Consider the following 22,909-nt stretch of genomic DNA (forward strand, 5'->3'; position numbering starts at 1 on the left):
CAGTGCCTAAGACTTTACACTCCCAATGCAGGGGGCCTGGGTTCAATCTCTGGTCAGGGAACTAGATCCCACATGCCACAACTAAGACCCAGCACAGCCAAATAAATAAATAATAAACAGATATAGAACAGTCTTTTGGACTCTGTGGGAGAGAGAGAGGGTGGGATGATTTGGGAGAATGACATTGAAACATGTATGATATCATATATGAAACGAGTCGCTAGTCCAGGTTTGATGCATGATACTGGATGCTTGGGGCTGGTGCACTGGGACGACCCAAAGGGATGGTATGGGGAGGGAGGAGGGAGGAGGGTTCAGGATGGGGAACACGTGTATACCTGTGGTGGATGCATATTGATATATGGCAAAACCAATACAATATTGTAAAGTTAAAAAATTAAATTAAATTAAAACAAACAAACAAACAAACAAAAAATAAATAAAATATGTGTTCTGCCTTCATCCAAAAGTCACTAGTGAATAAATTAAACAGGCCAAGGTCAAAGGTGGGCCACACCACTACAGACTGCACCTCTAGTCAACACAAAGCCAAAAGCCAGCCCTCTCTGGTTGGTGGACTGTGACTCTCTCTAGTTATATTATTATTTAGTCTCTAAGTGTTTCTTCATCTGATAAACAAAAATACAATGAAAGTCTGTGTCAAAAGAACTGCAAGTTCCAGTTACAATAAGTCCTATAACAATCTCTTGCTCCACTGGTCCAGAAACTAAATTTATCAAAATAACCATCTGGAGCTAGGACAAAAACTATCACAGAAAGACAGCAAATTGAAAAATGCATTACTAATTCATTCTGATGTAAAACATGGGATTTATTGTTGCCCAATCTGAACCTATATGTCTCCCTGACTTACATTTAAAGGATAGTTTCTTTAATGATAGATTCAATGACAGGCTACAAAGAAAGAATTCAGGCTTATTACAGAAAGCATAGTTTTAACAGAAAGCTCTGTTCACTGTGGAAGACAGAAAAAAAAAAATCTGACTATGAGTCAGCAACAAATGTAGGTGGCCCAAAATAAAGAGAAAAAAATATTGACCATGTCTGTGATGTATAACGAAAGGCCTAACAAATATGGTGTGAAGCAATCATTGCATTATCCTCGGGACTAGAGAACGGTGTCTAGTTCTAGCGGCTAAAGCTAAGTTCTGACCCAGAACTTAGAGAAGGCTTGGCAGAAAGGCACAGAGATAATTAAAGAGCTTGAAAGACCTATGAGAACAGCTTAAGGGAATTGGGATTATTTAGCCATGGAAACACACACACACACACACACACACACACAAGAATATGCAAGAAATAGTGGCTGAAGGGGCGATTTAATAACAGTTTTCAATTATGTGAATGGCTCTTGCATAGGGGCCTATGACCAGCTGTTCCATTTCTCCACCGAGGACAGAACAAGAAGAAACAGGCTTAAGCAGCATGAAGAATTTAGGCTATAACTCATGCGGAAGCATTTCCTGATGTTGAAAGTTGTTAAAGCATTAGTGGAAATTAACAAGGAAAGCTAGCGAATGCTCTCCTCTTTCAAAAGACCACAGATTCTCCTGTGCTTAAAGGTGGGAAATTCTCAAGGTTCTTTCTTCCTCCTAAGACGCAAGATCCATCATTTTGGCTCTTTCAAAACTGCTCGCCTGTGCCAACTGACAGCACTGAAGACAAGGTACAGGGATTCACATTCTCATTCTGTTTCGATCTTTCATTTTTACTACCAACAATTCTGTATCCTAGTGGCATATTCCCTTTCCTTTTGTCTGGCGATAAAGAAAGGAAGAATTCAAAACCAGGCCAAGTGTCTATAGAGAGCTAAAAGCACTAGAAGTAAAACCCAGCTAAAATTACATTGTGATCACTCTAGAAAACAAGAGGTTAGCCTGAAATGTCAGGAAGCTGTTGAGGTCAAAAGACAGGTATGAGGACAATGGATTGAGGTCATTCTTGCAGATGCCATTATCTGCTGACCCGCATACAGGCCTCATAGCTTCTCTCAGTATTGAGGATGACCCTGACCTTGCCCCTAAACACCAGTGTCAAACCATCTAAGCAAAAACTCAGAATGGGCCGTTCAGCCCTGGGTTTTGTTTTTGCTTTCAGCAGTATCTCCTCTTTCCACTTTTACGGTGTGCACACACAAAAAGCAAGGATACCATAGCTCCTTCCAGTGTGACAGCCACAGTGTGCAAGTATCTTGGGTCTCTGTTCCTTCTCTCTTGGTTCTCTCCTGGCAGCAACTACCCACAGCACAGAGGTGAGGGAAGGAATCCACTGCAGTCACTGCCTCTGCCTTCCAGTGCATCGCACGCTGGCTTTATACAAATGTCATCTTAACAATGTACAAAGACAGTGAATGGCTAGCCAAGGGATGCAATTAGCAATATAATAATTTCAAAGGACATTACGTGGTAGGTTGGGAGTTGGGGGATTTGCCACGGTTCAGAGTATCTTTTCAGTTTCTTTCCTGTTGTGCTTTCCAGAAACCCTTTGGAACTGAAGGGCTGGGCTTCAAATGGCTGCCAGGGTGTCAACCTGAATACTTACTTTTCTCTCAGGCTAACAGTCAAACCAGTCAATTCTAAAGGAAACCAACCCTGTATATTCACTGGAAGCTGAAGCTCCAATACTCTGGCCACCTGATGCCAAGAGCCGACTCATGGAAAAGCCCCTGATGCTGGGAAAGACTGAGGGCAAAAGAAGGGGGTGGCAGAGGATGAGATGGTTAGATGGCATCACTGATACTGAGAGGGTTTCCCAGCAAGCCCTGCTCCCCAACTACCATAAACACACACATCATATTTTAAAGAGAAGGTAACTGGCATCCCCATTGTCAGGCTTTTGAAAAACCATGCCAGTTCTTAATAAACTGAAAAAAATTAGTATAGAGAAAAGCAAACATTATGGAAGAGACTGTACCCAGTAGTTCTCAGAAGATAAAAAGGAACCACCTTTTGTTCTGGAAACAATACTTGTCTAAACCTCCTTTGTTTCTCTCCTAGGTTGCGGGTTATTTAGAAACAGGAACTATGTTTCTATACCTTCCATGAAGGTTTGGTGAATTTAATGATGGGTGGGAATTAAACTGTGATCATAATAAACAGTAATAAAAGGAAGGGTTATAATATCTGAATGAGGTTAGAATTTAAAAAAAAATCTGCATAGGCATCTTAAAGAGCAAAAAACAATAAGTTTATAAGGGTTTCTAAGAAATAGAAGACAAAATAAGTTTCTTTCAAATAGTTTTTAAAGTTAATAGCCTCTGTTGGCTTGTCTGCTACGTGCAAAAGGCTAATCCATAGTCTATTTCTGGATTTGGAGAATACAAAGAATCATCCAGACCAACATGTCAGTAGTGCTGAGACTGAGAAACTGTGTCCCCATGTTAACAGCTTATATTGCCATGGTTTATGTGTCAAAACTAAGAAACCAACATGGGTCCACTATGATTAACCAAATGCTACTGGGCACCTAATAGGCAGGCAGCACTCTTCTGCAACACAGAAACCGAGAAGCTATGATAGGCCTGTTCAATCACTGCCTGTGAGACAGGGTACGCTGGTTAACACTGTGGAGAGACAAATGAGATGCTGCTTCACACCTATCAGAAAGGCTACCATCAAGAACACAAGAGATAGGCATTGGTGAGGCTGGAGAAGAAAGAACACTTGTGCACTGTTGGTGGGAATATAATTTGGCTTAGCCATTATGGAAAACAGTATGGAGGTTCCTCAAAAAACTAAAAATAGAACAACCATGCAATCTAGCAATTGCACTTCTAGGTATATAGCCAAAGGAGATGAAAACAGGATATTGAAGGGATATCTGCACTCTCATCTTTACTGCAGCGTTATTCACAATAGCCAAGATGGGTAAACAACCTAAGTGTCTGTCAATGGATGAATGGGTAAAAAAAAGACGTTCAGTTCAGTTCAGTCGCTCACTTGTGTCCGACTCTTTGCAACCCCATGAATCGCAGCACGCCAGGCCTCCCTGTCCATCACCAACTCCTGGAGTTCACTCAGACTCACGTCCATCCAGTGATGGCATCCAGCCATCTCATCCTCTGTCGTCCCCTTCTCCTCCTGCCCCCAATCCCTCCCAGCATCAGAGTCTTTTCCAGTGAGTCAACTCTTCACATGAGGTGGCCAAAGACGTGGTGTGCATATATATAGGAGAATATCACTCAGCTGTAAGATGGAAATCCTGCCATTTTTGACAATATAGAAGGGCCCTGAGGGCATTATTCTATGTGAGATAACTTAGATAGAAAAAGACAAATACTGTACGATATCATTTCTACATGGAATATAAAAAAGCTGAACTCCCCAAAACAGAGTAGAATGGTGGTTATGAGAGACTGGGGGTAGGGGAAACAGGGAGATTATCAACTTACAGCTAGTAGATAAGTTCTAAAGACCTAATGCATAGAACAGTGATTATAACCAATAGTACTGCATTATAAACTTCAGAGTTGCTAAGAGACTAGATCTCAATTGTTCTCACCACAAAAGAGAAGTGGTAATTACGTGACGTGGGAGAGGTGTTAGCTAACACTAGGGTGGTACTCATGTTGCAATATATGTGTCAAATCAACACACTGTACATTAAACTGCCAAATGTTTTATGTCAATTATACTGCAATTAAAATTTTTTAAGGTTGTGCATTAAACTTATATCAGGGTGTATGTTGATTATACCTCAATTAAAAATTTTTTCATCTAAACATATATATTTACCTATTACAGAGAGAGGGAAGAAAAAGGAGTAGTAAATTTCAAAAAGCCCAAACCAGAAGTCACAAGGGAACATGCTAAAATTGTAGACCTTGATTTGAAATCAGGGTGCTTTTCAAATAGAAACTCCACGTAATGCATCTCATGACAAGTTACAGAAATCTATTTATTCATGGCAAATAATTAACTCAAGCAAGGTTAAAGCAGTCAGCTAGTACAAGTGTGTGTGTGTGCTTTCATTTATTCAGTAGAGTTCCTGTCTATTTAAAAAATAACTAAATATTACATGCATTCATATGCATGAATAGAATTTCCAAACATTCTTATTGAAAGAATAAGGTAAATTTATAGAAAATACTGGGGACAAACCACAGATATTTCAAAAAGGTTAATCTCTCCTCCCAGGCCATTTTCATCTGTTTTCACTAGTAAAATGTTCCCTTTCAAATAGCCATTTCAAAAAGCCATTTCAATATCGCTGCCATCGTTAATAGGTTATAGCATTAATAGCTGACAACCCAACTTTTCTGGCCCTGATTGCAAAAAGCCCTAGTGTTAGAAAAGATTTGCTGAATTTAAATTGATCACAACTGTTTCATGAATTATAGTCTGTACACAAAGATTTAGAACTACAAGGAGAACAGCTAGCTGGGGTCACACGGTATAGGACAGGCAGTTCCTGACTGTTCCCTGAGCTGTTATTACAATTTCTTTAACAACCTCTAAATCTACCAAGGGCATCAGTGGAATATTTTACATAAGAGAGAAGTCTGAACTAGCAACGAACATAAAAGGAGGAACAAGAACAAGTTGTAAAGAATATTAATGATGCTTCTTCCAAACGATCCCAATTTTTATGAAAATCAAACGAATGCTAAAAAAAAAAAATCTGCGATAAAACTATATGAAACCTGCATGTAACAAATAGAACAGAAGGAAGGTGGCATTTTGATCTTCTTAGACATAAGATCCTTGTGTTTTACATTTGGGTTGCTGAGGAAACTCAACTGTAGGGCCACCAGAGATCATTTATATGAGGCATCACATGATGTTTTGTCACTTCTTGTTCTTAGTCTAGGCTACTTCTATTCAGAGAATGGTTGGTCTTATGTGAAAGGCCACACTACACATATAAGACTGTTTTCTGTATTTTGCATCTCTGTTACAAGAACTGTTATCCAGAAGATCAGCTAAGACTTGGCTGATAATGACCAAGCTTTGAAATATACAGCGTAACCCATATCCCTTTCTGCTTTTTCCACTTACAACATTTAGCATATAATCAAAGCAACCTGGGGATAAATAACTCTTGAGGTAATCTGTTTTGCTTGATGTTACAGATGAAAAAAGGCTCAAAGAAGTTAAGAACACAGCTCAAGATTATCTACTATTTTCAGACTGAAATATGTATGCTTAAAGGAGTCTACATGGGTGGACAGAAGTGATATCTGAAAGGAACATACAGGCTGACTTCCAAAATCTTTTGAAACTTCAACTCGTCCGAGAGTGTGAGAGGCTCTGATATCTAAATACGGACAACGTGAGACCATGCCCAAGTACCAGATTGTGAACTGAATTTTGTGCCGGTCTACTGAGAGCTACATGAAGGTACAAGTGAATACTCAAAAAGCACTGAGATAAATGCATGCTCCTATCTCTTCTGATCGTTTCCTTTCCCTCCTTCTTTTCAGCATTATGTATTTTTCCTCCTGGATATTCATTGGAAGGACTGATGCCGAAGCTGAAGCTCCAATACTTTGGCCACCTGATGCAAAGAGCTGACTCATTAGGAAAGACCCTGATGCTGGGAAAGATTGAGGGCAGGAGGAAAAGGGGGCGACAGAGGATGAGATAGTTGGATGGCATCACCAACTCAATGGACATGAGTCTGAGCAAGCTCCAGGAGATGGTGAAGGACAGGGAAGCTCGGCATGCTGCAGTCCATGGCGTGGCAAAGAGTTGGACACTAATGAGCGACTGAACAATGACAAGAATCTTTCCTTCTGGCATTTCCCAGGAGGGTCAGTGTTAAAGAACTCGCCTGCCAATGCAGGAGACTCAGGTTTGATCCCTGGGTAGAGAAGATCCCCTGGAGAAGAAAATGGCAACCCACTCCAGTATTCTTGCCTGGAAAATCCTATGGACAGAGGAGCCTGGTGGGCTACAGTCCACAGGGTCACAAAGAGTCATATACAACTTACTGACTGAACAACAACAATCCTTCCTTCTACTGTTAGATGTTATGACATATATGAGCTGCATGGACTGACAGGTCAATTGAGGTAGTGAAAAGGAAAAAAAGAAACAGAAAAGCCTATGGGTTTCTCAATCCTTATTAGCACATGAGTCATGTTATATGATTTGGTCCCATGAAAGAATTGGCTGATGTGGAAATGTATTTATCAGACATATGCTTAGCTTATACTGCTATGGGGGGAAAGGATGGTCAATTCTATGCATTTGTGTTTTCAGCAACATCATGGCAAATATGGTACCCAACGGCAACTCAGTCAGGAGAAGTGCCATTCTTTGTACATGTACAATTACCATGGATGTCCTCAGTGACCCTCAGAAAATTAGAGGGGGAAAGTGCAGTTCTTCTCGACAGAAGAAAACCAGCTAACACATGCAGAGAACAGGGCAGAATTAGAAAACTGCTATTGGGCAACCACCAAGGTAATCACTGAATTAGGAAAGGATCATCACCAGAGGCTCACACCATACAGTGAAAGGCTATTGAGGAATAGAATGCTCAGAAGTGCTCAAAATATCACAAAAATGATTTTCTAATTACATAGGGAAAAGGATACTTTTATAACAGCAATATCTGACTGATACCACCATACCATTCATTCTTAGCATTATCAATAAGAACCAACATGAATCTCATCTAAAGAAACAACCAGAAGACTCCAGAATATGGGACTTTCTCCCATATTCTGCCTGCACTCTTCAAAAATGTCAATGTCATGAATGAAGACACAAAGAATGCTGGGCTACTGTTCAGATGAGGTGAAAGGACACAGATATGACCAGCCAGTGACAGACAAAGACCTTGACTGCATCCTGGAGGAAAACAACCAGAAATAAGAGACATTCTGAAGGCATGGGGACATTTCAATGTGGACTGTATGCTAGATGGTCTTGCAGAATCAGTGTTAAATTTGTGTATAGTGACAGTATTGCACTTTTGCAGGAGAAAGTCTTTTTATAAAACAAGATGTATGGTGAAGTGCTCAGGGGTTTATATTTTATGGTATGATGGCCTTTTGCCTTTAAATGGTAAAGGGGAAAGATGTGTTTGTGTGTCTACATTCAAAGCCATACATACCTGGGGAAAGTGAAATGTAAATGGGACAAAAATGCTAACCAGGGTGGAGAGACATACAGGACATATGGGTGTGGATCATACTATCCTTCCAACTCTTCTTTGTTCTTGAAATTTTTTCAAAATAAAACACTGGCACTCCCTCCTGGGGGTAGGGGGGCAGGCAAGGAAGTCAAGAGTGTAAGAAACTGGTGACTGTGAAAGGGGAGGGTGGAATGCATTAATATCAATGGTATAAAATGTGAACGGCTCTTTAGGACTAGTTTCCCACAAAACACAAACTAAATGCCAAACTGCCTTCCTCCCTGTTCCTGTAGCTTCGTTGTTCTAACGCGTCCCCCACGCACTCACACACACTTGGCAGACATGTGCTTTGCCCAGATACCCAACTGACTTTTCAGCCATAAAATGAGTTGAAGAAGCCCCACATTTACAGAAATATTTCTTGTTAGAAATCAGGATTAAGAGGTCAACAGTTGTGTTCATGAGACAAGAAGAAGTAAGAGGCTTCCTGTAACTGCTGTCGTCGGTAGAAATCAAGTATTTTCTTTAAAGTTCTGAAGATAATGAGCAGGTTGGAGGCCAGCAGTCATTGCTCTAAATATTCATCAGGGCTGTGAATCACCCCTTAAAGAGAAAATAAGCCCAAACACTAACACATGGTGATTATCCACTCTTCATTTACATGTTCAAGGACAACTGTCCTGACCTAAGGCTCCCCGCTCCACCTGACTAATAAACCAATTAATACCATGGCTCCCAGGAACAGAAGCACAAGTTTTAAATCTATGCAAATCTGTAGGTATATGCAACATTATTAATTTATGCTAGAGAGTTCTTATTTAAGAGAAAACTTTCACAGGTTCATGGTAGAGCACTCATATCTGCCTGGAGTTATCATGGTATATACCTTTCTCAAGTCTGTATCAGGACACATTATGCTCAAGAACAAGATCTAACAGTAATTCTTTCACAGCTGCCTCCTACAATTATTTAAAATACAGGTAAGGAAAAGGTATAAATATAGAAACAGAACACAAGAGGAGTAGTTTCGACAGACTGGGAACAGGCAGGGTGACCACAAAACAAGAGGAAATTTTAGGGATGATGGAAATGTGGTGACAAAACTACACACATTTGTCTAAACTCAGAAAACAATTATTTTGTATTTTTTTAATGTAGCTAAAAAAGAAGCAAATCAGAAAAAAAAATTTTCCCTATTTTATCAAATGTCAACCCCCTCCTCAAAAACCCAAAGAAAAATACAAAACAAAACAAAAACCCACCTTTAGCTGTTAATGCACCCAGACATACTAAGGACCCTAGATATAAGATAAGGGTATCCCAAGATTTTTGCACTTTGATTCATCTTACATAATCTATGTAAAAAGAAAGATTTAAATAAATCCATTTTACAAGCCAGTGACAAAGATGGGAAAGAAGAAAACGGTAACTGTTGAATTCATGTCTCCTTGTTTCCATGAGCTTTAGGGGTACCTATCAATGTGAATTAGAATTAATGGTGAACTAATCAGAGGGAGTCCAGAATACTCTTCCAAATGCAGGTGTGGCTCTCAAAAAAAAAAAAAAAAAAAGGTTTTTTCCATTAGAACCTCTGCTTCAGCTTTTGTAGGAAAGGGGGGGATACAGGAGGGAGGGCAGAAGGATGGAAAAAATTGATTCTAACAAAGACTACTCCTTTAGAAGGGTAAAAAGGAGAAACAGAATGACAAGTGTTTTTCCTTAGTAAGAGGTATATAAATGAAACAGGTTTCAATTCCATTACAAACCTATCTTTAAAAGCTGGTGGAAAAAATACCTATCACTCCACATGGAGAAATTTAAGCACATAAACCACAACATATTAAATGGATAATTATGAAGGTAAACTCACCAAAGCTTATAGTCAGAACAGAAAAAAAATAATAGCAATAAAAACCAATAGTTGACTCAAGATAATGCTAATAATACCCTGACAAATGATTTTCTAAAAGTTTGCAGGAATTCTAAGTGTCCATCAGCAGGCCCAGTAGAAACTTGGTGATGCTACCTCTGCTTATACATATTGCTTATATATACACCAAGTCCTAGAAACTTATACCATACCCATCAGTCCAAGCAGGTGTAAAAGGAATGTCAGTGGGACCAAGGGTCCATATTTTGATTACTCAACAAACAGCCCAAAGAAACCTAAGCAAAGTGGAATTTTTAGGAGTTATTTTAAGGATGGAAAATATAAGATGTGATCAACTGGCATAAAGAAGGCTGTCAAACTGGTTAAGAAGTGTCTTGGCATGGTATTTTAACACCATTTCAAGATTCTCTAGAATCTAATCTACAGATGCTTAGTTGTGGGCAAAAGAATTGTTCATCTTGGTGGGCTATTCTCATGTTAAAAGACACTTTGTGCGTGCTAAAGTTGCCTCAGTTGTGTCTGACTGTTTGTGACCCTATGAACTGTAGCTCACCAGGTGCCTCTGTCCACTGGATTCACAGGCAAGAATACTGGAGTGGGTTGCCATGACCTCCTCTAGGAGGTCTTCCCAACCCAGGGTTTGAACCTGTATCTCTTATGTCTCTTGCATTGACAGGCAGGTTCTTTACCACTAGCCCCATCTGGGAAGCCCAAAATACACTTTAGATAATCATAACTAAGGCTCAGTTAAGCACCTACTGCTTCCCTGGTGGCTCAGAATAAAGAATCTGCCTGCAATGCAGGAGACCAGGGTTTGATCCCTGGGTCAGGAAGATCCCCTGGAGAAGGAAATGGCAACTCACTCCAGTATTCTTGCCTGGGAAGTCCCATGGACAGAGGAGCCTGGCAGGTTACGGTCCATAAAGTCACAAAGAGTCAGACATGACTAAGTGAATAACATGTGCCCACCTCGCTAAGTGCCCCACCTGTATTAGCTCATTTAACCCTCCAAAGTGCTCCAGGTACTTAGGCGCCAGGAAGCTCAAGAAATGTGTCCAAGGTTGCACACCCAGCAAATAGCAGAGCTGGTATTTGAATCTGGGCAGTCAACTTCAGGACCTACATGCCTAACCACTCTGCCACTCACTACTCCAGATGTCCTGCAATGATTTGTTATTTACATACACATACACACTTGTTCTCAACAATTGAGGCTGTAATTTATTCTCATTTCTGTATTAGAGCAACTGTGCTGAGATGATATTCATTTTTGTCATACGAATATAAAAATCCAGAGGACAGATGAAAAAGCAACTTATTCATTTTGAATGCATAAATACAATGGGAGGCAGAAAACAGATGTAAAATAAACAGATTTTGACATGCAAGCTCTTGCAGGTGAAGCATATTGAATACAAACTTGATGCTCTCAGTTCTATCTAAACAATGAAGTCCTTAAAATGTTTACAGAAGAAGATGCTACAAAGACTACTGGGGGCGGGGGGAGGTGAGTACCTCTCACGGCACTGCCAAGGACCAGTTTACAGATACGTGACTCTCTCTGGAGTCACTTAAAAGTGTGAAGTGCTTCCCAACTAAGAGGAAACTTTCTTTGATTTCATCTGGAGGTAGAACTTAGATACCTGTAATTGGGATTAGAGTATTTTCAATAAAGAACATAGAATGTGAGTGAGTGTGTGTGTGTGTGTGTACATGTGTTGGGGTAGGAGTGTTCATTTATCCACATATCCTATTATAACCTAAAATTCATATAAAAGACTATTTATAAACACTTCCTTAGTTCATTCTAGTATTTGAATTGGTTATAGCCATTTATTTCTACTCACATGGTTTAGCAGAAGGAAATACTAGCTTGGAACACAGGGAACTTGGGCCGGATGTCTCATTCTGACATAAATATAATTGCAGAATGAAGAATATATTCACTCTGCCTTTCTGGGTTTCAGTTTTCTCATCTGAAAAAGGAGGCATGTGGACAATGTCTTACGCTCTTTAAGGTGCTCTGTGTGACTCACTGCCAGGAGTAGATCTGGCCTTCCCATGGTCGCAGGATCAATCTATTCTGTCAACAGGGATAGTTTCATGGAATATGAGAGCCAATCAACCCGATGATGCATTAATTGAAGCTGTATTTCCAAAACAAACTAGTTTCAAATCCTCAGGTCTACTACTGCCCAAATGAGTCATTTTTCCAGTACACATGTTGACTGTCATATCCTTTGAAGGTAGAAACAGATCTGTTTCCCCATTTAATATCAGTGAAGATACTACTGTCAAACCCATACATTGAGAGTGAATTTTCTCTTTTAAAATTCATAGGCATGACTTCATTTCTGGGCTTCATGGATAAATACCTTGATGGACCTACACTGATTTTAAAATAGGCAAAGCATTTTCTTTGGACTTGGGGATTTATTTTCCTCTTTCTTTTAAAAAGTTTTTGTGTTTTTTTTCCCAGTATTTTTTATGGTGGTAAGATACACATACTATAAAATGTACTATATTAACCACTCTAACTGAACAGTTCAATGGTATTAAGTATATAGGAAACCTATAAAAAGATCACCCAGCAGGCACCACATGTGCAAACACCACTCTCCTCCTGTGTCTGCCAGGCCCTTCTCTTGAGCCAGAAGCTGACAGTTACCAACTTGTAAAGAAGGAAGTTTTCGAGTCGGTGACAAAAAGACAAAGGACATAAAAAGAGTGTAGACTGAAGTCAACTTCTTCTGTGAGGCAGGGAATGTATTTGTAAGAGAAACAAGTACTTTTACTGCCGTTCACTTCCTGAGGCTGGTAGACAGAGCAGCCTTTGAGCGCCGGCATGCTCGAGCCACCAGCCCAGCCTCATTCCCAAGGTCTTAAACGCTTCAAACAAAGGGCAGAGGGCATTGTCCACTCCTGCTATCTTTCCCTACAGCAAACACTGAATTTTCATGCAACCCGCACAGCTTCCAAAAGGCAAGCTGACGCCAGAGCTGAGGAAAAGGCTGACGGGGAGAGGACGCCAATTCTGAAGGAAGAATTCACAATGGATCTGTTCAAGCAGACTACCAGTGACTAGCAAGGCGAGAGGGTCTCCAAATCTGAGTCATATAAACCTTGCCCAGCTCTGTACCTACAGAACGTGCCCAACATTCTTCCAGCAACATCCGGCTTGCCAATACTCAACGTCTTAAAATGAGGCATCCTCTTCTCCCCAACGCTCCTATGTTCCCTGTTTTGTTATGGCATCTTGTGTTTTGGCAGAGACCTAGAAAATATGCCTGTTATTTCACCTTGGGAAGCTGGAGAGTCTTAATATCAAAAAGAGTGTACTGGGCTTCCCTGGTGGCTCAGGGGTAAAGAATTGGCCTGCCAATGCAGGAGATAGGTGTGATCCCTGGTCTGGGAAGATCCCATATGCTGTGGGGCAACTAAGCCCATGTGCCACAACTACTGAGCCTGTGCTCTAGAGCCTGGGAGCTGCAACTACTGAAGCCCACGTGCCTAGAACCTGTGCCATGCAACAAGAGAAGCCACCGCAACAAGTCACTGCAAGGAGAAGCCCCCATCGCCCCAACTAGAAAAAAGCCCATGCAGCAGTGAAGACCCAGCACAGCCAAATATAAATGAGATAAATATAAAATTTTTTAAAAGAGTGTATTTGGGGATGAGGAGAAACATGACCCAGCGGGGAGGAGAGGGAAGTGCTCGCTGGACTAGGAATCAGACTCTCCCACCAGCTGAAGAAATGCAATGCAGGGGCCACTGATAAACTATTCACGTACTGAAACAACAATAAAAACAACCCTGAACCCAAGCCTGCCAATTCTATTCTCCTCAAAGGGTTGGGGAAGATTAAATGAGAGAACTGTGCAAACAAAGCTTAAAAAATACTATCATCAGTAGCAGTCATAACAATATTATGTACACAAGCATGGTCAGTACAAAGAGTAGCAGTGAGAAGCTGTTACTTGGTAGTGAAAGCAAACCATGGGCAGCTATGGAGACAGATGAGGAAAGGTCTGAGAGTGAAGCAGAGAAATCAGGAGCTATTCCGTGAACCAGGGAAAGAAATGGGAGATTTCTAAGGATGGGGTCATACAGCGATTGTGCGTGCTTAGTCGCTTAGTCATGTCTGACCCTTTGAGATCCTATGGACTGTAGCCTGCCAGGCTCCTCTGTGCATGGGATTCTCCAGGAAAGAATACTTGCTACTTGCCTGGAGTGGGTTACTATTCCCTTCTCCAAAGGATCTTCCCAACCCAGGGATTGAACCCAGGTGTCTTGCATTGCAGGCAAATATTTTTACTGTCTGAGCTGCCAGGGTTCTAATGCTGAAAATAGAGTGTAGCTGTTACAGGGATGTGGTGAAACAAGAGGCAGCAGGTGAGTGAAAAAAGCAGGTATCCCACAGCAGAATGCAATGGGCTGACAGGGACGGACCTGGCTCCTGATGAGAAGACAGCCCAATGGAAAGCAGAGTTTCTGCTCAGGAGCCTCTGGTCCTGACCACCAAGTTCAAGACAGTCAAAGGCTAGAGCTTACTTCTTCACACCATGAAAGAGAAATGGTAATTCTATGACCTGATAGTGCTAACTACTGCTACAATGGCAATCTTATTACAATATAGAAATGTATCAAATCAATATGTCCCAACCCTTCAATTTACATGTTATATGTCAGATTAAAAAAAAAAAAAAGACAGCAAGAACCAGAGTCCAGGGGAGGTGGCAATGTCAGTCCTGCAAGGTAATGAGATAATGGTTGCAGCGGCCCTGAGGCCAGCCCACCTGACTTCAAGGCAGGAACCATCACTGAATACAGATGGTTGTCAGCAGGTGTGTGCTCTGACCCTTGCACTCAGCCCCCAGTCACACGACACACACAACTGTACACATATATGTGTATATGAACACTCTGTGTGTGTGTGTTTCACAGTAAGACTGTAAAAAGTCACTGAAACTTGACTAAAGAGAAAACAACACTGAGGGAGAAAAAGTAGGTCACTGCAAGTTGTTTTGCAATAGGATTTGGAAAAAAAAATGAATCTGGATTATTTGTGGTCATTCATCCTCATTGTATGGGAGTTACTTGTGTCTATGTTCTAGAGGAGAAATGCTAATACAGCAACACATAAGAAAAAACCCAGAGAAAGTGATAGTCTATTCATGTTTTGGGAGATTTGAGTATGAGGTGAAAAAAAAATACATGTATTTCTCCACATCTGTTTTACTTTTGTAGTTAATTTGCCATAATTTGGGCAAAACAATCCGAACAGTATATGTAAGCAGCCTTCATATATGTGCATTTCTTTAATCTGCCCAGTTAACTATTAAGTGAATGCTATAACTGCTTTAAATGTGTAAATATTCTGCCAACAAAGCCTTCTATAGTTTTATCTGAGTCTGTGGTAAGACTATATACAGGTCTAGCCCAGTTACTTATTCACCTAGTTCTGTCAGTAATGAGATTAGAATGGAATGAGAAACCCCATACATCTGTAGTTCTTAGGATTTAAAAAACGTTAAGAACACTGCAAATAATGTACAATTGCAAATATCTCTTCCTTGAGTACTGGTGGTATTACAAATTGGAGCATCTTTTGACCAAAAGCCATGTGGTAATACTTATCAAAAGCTAGAAAACTGTTTATATCTGGTAATCCCATTCCTGAGAATTTATCCTAAGGGAAAAACTTGAATCAAAGAAAAGAGCTAACTGCATAAAGATGTTCACTGCAGCATTATCTATCTTACCAAAAAGGGGGAACAACCTAAATGTCTATCCATGAAGTGACGAGGCACTTGGGAGGAAGAGGATATTTGCAGGGACATGGATGAAAAAGCAGAAAAGGCACTGGAGCAGGATGCAAAAGAGAATGGACAGGAGTGTGCCGACCTACTGACACACATGAATGGAAGCATGAACCTCCGACTTGGTTGTAAGCCTACGGAAGGGCAGCATGCAGCCCTTGGAAGAATAGATGAATGTCAAAACTACAATCAGTTCAGTTCAGTTGCTCAGTCGTGTCCCACTCTTTGCAGCTCCATGAACTGCAGCACGTCAGGCCTCCCTGTCCATCACCAACTCCTGGAACCTACCCAAAATCATGTCCATTGAGTCAGTGATGCCATCCAACCATCTCATCCTCTGTCATCCCCTTCTCCTCCTGCCCTCAATCTTCCCAGCATCAGGGTCTTTTCAAATGAGTCAGCTCTTCGCATCAGGTGGCCAAAGTATTGGAGTTTCAGCTTCAACATCAGTCCTTCCAATGAACACCCAGGACTGATCTCCTTTAGGATGGACTGGTTGGATCTCCTTGCAGTCCAAGGGACTCCCAAGAGTCTTCTCCAACACCACAGTTCAAAAGCATCAATTCTTCGGCGCTCAGCTTTTTTCACAGTCCAACTCTCACATCCATACATGACCACCGGAAAAACCATAGCCTTGATTAGATGGACCTTTGTTGGCAAAGTAATGTCTCTGCTTTTGAATATGCTGTCTAGGTTGGTCATAACTTTCCTTTCAAGGAGTAAGCATATTTTAATTTCATGTATGCAATCACCATCTGCAGTGATTTTGGAATCCAAAAAAAATAGTCAGCCACTGTTTCCACTTTTTCCCATCTATTTGCCAAGAAGTGATGCGACTGGATGCCACGATCTTCGTTTTCTGAATGTTGAGCTTTAAGCCAACTTTTTCACTCTCCTCTTTCACTTTCATTACAGGCTCTTTAGTTCTTCTTCACTTTCTGCCATAATGGTGGTGTCATCTGCATATCTGAGGTTATTGATATTTCTCCTGACAATCTTGATTCCAGCTTGTGCTTCATCCAGCCCAGCATTTTTCATGATGTACTCTGCATAGAAGTTAAATAAGCATGGTGACAATATACAACCTTGACATACTCCTTTTCCTATTTGGAACCAGTCTGTTGTTCCATGTCCAGTTCTAACTGTTGCTTCCTGACCTGCATACAGGTTTCTCAGGAGGCAGGTCAGGTGATCTGGTATTCCCATCTCTTGAAGAATTTTCCAGAGTTGATTGTGATCCACACAGTCAAAGGCTTTGGCATAGTCAATAAAGCAGAAATAGATGTTTCTCTGGAACTCTTGGTTTTTCAATGATCCAGTGGATGTTGGCAATTTGATCTCTGGTTCCTCTGCCTTTCCTAAAACCAGCTTGAACATCTGGAAGTTCACAGTTCACATATTGCTTAAGCCTGGCTTGGAGAATTTTGAGCATTACTTTACTAGCGTGTGAGATGAGTGCAGTTGTACAGTAGTTTGAACATTCTTTGGCATTACAATAGGAAAGCTTAAAAAAATGATAGCTGTGTTAACTGTTTACCAACAGTTACTGAAAAGAAGGTTATGATGACAGAATTAGGTTAGGGAAAAAAGTAAGAGACCATGAAACTCACCTACAGAGGTCATTTTCTTGTTTTACAAAGGATGTCTTTGGCCGGAGATTTCTTTCTTTCCTAGCTGAATCACTGCAGATTCACGTTCCCACCAACATCCTAGGAGCCCGTGTGGTTCTGGCTCTGGTCACAGACTTCTTTCCCTTCCTGTGCACTGTCCTCTCTCCCCAAACCCACAGTTCCAGAAGCCACTGCCCACAGAGGTTTCAAAAATCCCCTACCTACCTGCCTATGGGAGAGCTAATGTGAGAAACTACAGTTCCGTGGTTTTTCCATTAATTCCCAAAATGCAAAAGAATAAATAGGGTACTCAAGAAGGTAAATAACTTACGAATTGGAAGCAGCTCCTGACACTTGGCTCAATGTTACTGCCCCCAAAGGATGCAACTTCACCCAACTGTCTTGGGATTTGGATAGAGTCATGTAGAAGGAGGCCCAGTCTGCGCTGGTCACAAAATCCTGTTGAACTGGCCACTTGCTTGAAAAGGTCTACAGGAGGAAGAAGAGAATTCCAACAATCAAAAAGTAGCACCAAGTAGATGCCAGCACAACTAAACCACCTACTCAATTCCAGTACCAATTCTCAAGAGGAGAGAGGGGTTCCCTACTTGCCCAGATGGGTTGCTTCTACTGTACACTAATCTGCACATTTATTACTTTTATGGATCAAGTTAATCACCACTGTGTATATATGAAGTGTGACAATGTTTAAGTAAACTATAGCCCTGTAAGCAATGAGAGTTTACATACAGTTCTGACATGTGACTTTTTCCTAAGCCAGAACATAATCCTTTGGAAAATAGTTTATATATAGGACATGACCTCCATCATACAATAAATGTTTTAGCATTAAGAAACATAGAGCAGGCCCAAAGAGCTATCCCCTGTGGACATCAGATCCCAGAATATATCAAAATCGGGACCACACAGCAACTGTGTGCTAGAAATGGGTAGAGCAGAAGAGCAGCCCCTGAATGACAGCAGGTGCCCCAAGTAGGTGGATTCACAGAATGAATGAATGCACTGAACACTTGTAACAGCTTTTGATCTCAGAAATCTAATTATTTTAATCCTATCTTATATTTAAATAAAAGTTGCCAAGAAAGTCAATCCATGAAAGCTTTTCCTACTCATATGCATACTTTAAACTTTCAGAAATTCAATGTTTGAATGGGATATTTATTTCAGATAGCAGTGACAACACTTGAGATCTCCCACACACCAACCCCCCAGCTCTCCAGTACATCCACAAAATTTCAAAATTATGAATTACCTTCAAACATCCCAGTTTGAAGTTAATATTTTTTGTTTGGCCAACCTCCAACCTGTTCCCTCTTAGTATAATAGTTGAAACACAGGCTGGAAGCGTCCTTGGTTTATCAAGTAAGTATTATGATGTGCTGGTACTTTACCATTAGCAAGCTCAGAGTAAAAGCTAACCTACAACAAGTAGCTACAATATTTAAAGGACGAAAGCCCACAGAAATATTCTGTTTCATCCAAAACATATTTTCAAACAGCTAACGAAAGCTGTTCTTTTTTCTTGGGTTCTTAGGATGAGAAAAACTCAAGTGGAAAGTACATAAAAGTGAGAGCTAAAACAGCTTGTGTATTCTGTGGTTTACTCCTAGGGGGGAAATGAGCAGTAGGACACAGAATGGCTTTGGAGGAATTCAATCTCTTTTATCTTCTGCCTATCCTTAAGCTCAGCACATCTCTACATCCCTGTGTGGCTAGGCCTTAGGGGAAAAGAGAAAAGACAAGATATACTAGGTTTGTTTAATATTCCTACCGAAAAGATTTCTCATGAGCATTTAAAGGGGAAAAACAAGTACATGCCTTCACAATGGGAATGAACGGTTGCTTCGTCACCTCAACCATCCCTCTGCTAGCATTTGCTTTTAATTTGGATTTACAAATTTTACACAGAAGAGCCCAATGGCTAGTCAAAAGGAAATTCTGTAAGGTGATATTTACCCTGTAAGAAATGGCAAGCTGTCTCTCAAATAATAAAACGTTAATCACATCACAGAATTGGATATGTCAGTACAATTCGCAGTAAGATGATTATAAAATAAACAAGGTTTGTTGAACATGAATGCCAGATAGTACTCTTTAAATAAGAATCCAAAGATGAGGCATGTGCAGGGATTAAACCTTCACATTTATTTTTTCTGACTTAGACAAAGGGGTTAGGAAATCAGACTTTATCCCCGAGGAACATGTGTTTTATTCAGACACAGTCGATGTAATGTAAAATAATACTCGTACTGGAGAAGCTAATCCTCGTTCTCTACTTAAATACCTACAATTTCATGTCTGACAGAGAACGGCACAAACCAAATTTTATGCCTGTCTAAGAGCAGTTTTACATCTTACACGAGGAACCTGCTGTCAATGAAGAACACTGTGTCATTCCCCATCTAGAACTGGGGTAATTAGCCAACATTAATAAAAGGGTACACATGACTTACATCTGTACTTGTCTTCCAAATGTGCTTTACACAGAGAAATGATGCCAGTTTTAAAAGACAGGACCCGGATCCTCCCTGTTCGTCCCCTATTATGAATAATCAAAGCAGAAAACAATTACTGACACTTTCTTGAAAGATAAACACTTCTTAGTTAAGGAAAAAAAAAAAAAAACTTGGATGTAGGAACTCTATTGACCATTGTTTTATTAAGATCATTAACGTTTCTGAGTTCATTATCTATTTGGCTGATGACCTAGAATGAAATGGAAATCTGACCAACTTGACCGGTGAACATTTACCAAGTTTTCAGTTTCTAAAAGACCTTACTCGAATGGTAAGCATTTCTCTACATAAAATAAGAAAAAGATTCTTTTATTTATCTTCGGAGAGCCACCTGGGTTTAAATAGATAAGGGGAAGAATTACTAGTATGTGCTAAGCAATTTATCCACTTTGGTTACTGAAGCCAAAAAATTACCAGCAACTAACTGTTCTGCCCTCTTCAACACTCATTTAGCTTTTCATCAGATTGCCTCTTACTGAGAAGAAAATTAGTCACTTCAGGCCACAAGACACATAGTATAAAATATGAACATTTATCTCTATAAGAAAAAATATGATACAATCTATTAGAGGGCATTGGAACAGATGATCTTAAGGAGCAATTTTAAAATATCCTATTGCTATAACAATGTTTTAACATACATATGCTTTTACTTTGCATACAAATTTATTAACAAGTTCATTGTATCCATGGGGAAGGCACAAGTTTTTCATTTTGTAAAACCTGTCTTTTGATCATTTTCAACTTTTATTTTGTTATGAAAAACAACTGAACCATATATCCTGGTTCAAAAAAAAAGTCTATAGAATAACTGCAAAGGATAGGTCTCAAGAGTGGTTACTTTTAGTGAACAATATGCTCAGCTTGCAACTGGTATAATTTACTAAATATGTTAGTCAAACAGAAATCCTGGGTCCTAATACATTCATGAAAAAGTATTATCACTGGAAAGTTTTTACCATTTTCCCTCTTTAAAAAGGCAAATCAAAAGTTTCACAAATTTTATACTGTAACTCAGGTCTTCAAGGAGTTAACATTGTCCCCAAATAATTTTCAGGCATAGAGAAGGGAAGTCATATACTCAGAATTCATTCGTACATCATCTGCAAAGAAAATGGGTGCTGAAATATATTTGAGGGAAGACCTGAATAGAAACCCTTCTCAAAGCAAATGTAAGTATAATCTGCAATTAAAATCCGACATGATCAAGGGCTTGGTAGATAATGATGAGAATTCAATAGCCTTGGAATTTAACAAGCACTATCTTAGCAAAATAACAAAGAAAAAAAAGGTATACATTTTAATCCAGGAGGTAGTAGAAATCTACAGCAAAGGCAAAACTAAAATAGTTGCTATGCGACTCCTTTCAGAAAAGCTTCCCAGATTTCTAAATGCGGAATATGTTCTTGCTGACATGTGAAATCAGGCATATAATGAGTTTGATGTCTAAGAAGAATTCAGTTGAAATTAAGACCAATTCCTGCTGATACCTTCCTCAGTTGTCTTCATTAAGCTCAAGACAAAACGGGGGGGGGGGGTGGGTGGGCAGCAATCCCAAAGATAAAAACAAGCACTCTCTCAGATAGAGGGATGAACGGAGGTGCCAAACTAAAACTTCGTCAATCCTTATTTATATATATTAAAAAACAAAAACAAAAACAAATAGAATTCCTCGGTTTGAGGATCTGAATTTGCTGCATTAAGGGCTTTTTTTTTTTTCATAACCATTCACACTCCTCTGCAAAAATCTCTTGAGTATCAGCTAACACTATTTGGAGCTGGGGACAGGAGTGTCACACCTCCAGGAGCACATCTCTTTGGGTAGAAGGAGCCGCACCCAAAGAGGGTGGTCAAGATACACAGGCTAGCAAGGGCAAGAACCAATGGCTACACACTGACTCATCCTACTACTGGAAAAATGAGTATCTCGAGGTTTTGTCTGCTTTCTAATCTGAGTGCAATCTACATCCTAGTTTTTTACCTCCCAGCATATCAAAACGTTTTTTTGGTTCCATTAAATGCAAAAATGTTTAATCACAGGGATAGCATTTGGTCACACGGCTTCATGAAACTTTCATCCTGAGGACCATATTTCTAGACCAATGCCCTACTGTGATGCTAATTACACCGTCACCGTTCTGTAAACTAAACCTCCCGTGGTAGAGTCTGGAGAAAGCCTGCCATACGTACGTATCATAAACATTCAGCAGCCAATTGAGACACATATCCACGCAGAGAGGGACGTTGACCAGATTGTTGTGCTCTTGCTCCAGGCGGTCATAAATAGTGGTCAAACAGTTAATGATCTGCAGGATGTCCATGGGCTGGTCGTTTTGCTTGAGGTTGTGCTGGTCCAAGGCATCACATGCGGCTGACAGGCTCAAAAGATCCACTGCAAGAGCCACAGAACATCATCCGTCATTTCAAGGGGAAAACCCTCTGTCACTGTTTCTGACGATCCTAGTAGGACAGTCTTGTACCCTTCAGTGAACACCAAACCCGAACCCTACCCTCTCTTACTGAAGTGTCTTCTTCCCACCCCTTGGCTATGAGTTTGATGAGTAAGGTAAAGAATCAACCTGCAATGCAAGAGACCCTGGTTAGATCCCTGGGTTGGGAAGATTCCCCTGGGGAAGGGAAAGCCTACCTACTCTAGTATTCTGGCCTAGAAAATTCCATGGACTGTGTAGTCCATGGGGTCGCAAAGAGTCAGACACGACTGAGCGACTTTCACTTATTCACTTATTCACAAGCTCAGAGGTTGTTCTGAAGTCTCACTGGCAACGGGTGAAGAAGTGAGTGAAGAGACAGTACTTATGTTGTAACTATTGGGCAATTTTGGGGAATTAAAGGGACCCATAGTGTTCTATAGGAACAGAGTTATTTCCACCCAAATCACGGGGGGAAAAAAACTGTTTTACTAGAGATTTTCAAAGGTTCCTAACAGTA

The 22,909-nt window shown here is 40.4% G+C and overlaps 1 protein-coding gene across 24 annotated transcripts in view; it reads right to left on the minus strand.

Annotated features, from left to right (window-relative positions):
- DMD (dystrophin) overlaps positions 1–22,909 on the minus strand; it is a 2,667,987-nt gene that overhangs the window by 82,626 nt on the left and 2,562,452 nt on the right. For all 24 annotated transcript variants that reach the window (XM_086387503.1, XM_086387509.1, XM_086387510.1 and 21 more), the window contains 3 exons: positions 22,151–22,352; positions 19,898–19,983; positions 17,755–17,912 (listed from right to left, as the gene is read on the minus strand). In XM_086387503.1, coding sequence (XP_086243629.1) covers positions 17,755–17,912; positions 19,898–19,983; positions 22,151–22,352 — 446 coding nt within the window. The remainder of the gene's footprint in view (positions 1–17,754; positions 17,913–19,897; positions 19,984–22,150; positions 22,353–22,909) is intronic.

Source organism: Bos grunniens, chromosome X (assembly GCF_055505025.1).
Source record: "Bos grunniens cultivar Pamir isolate PY7600 chromosome X, Bosgru_T2T1.0, whole genome shotgun sequence".
NCBI lineage: Eukaryota > Metazoa > Chordata > Mammalia > Artiodactyla > Bovidae > Bos > Bos grunniens.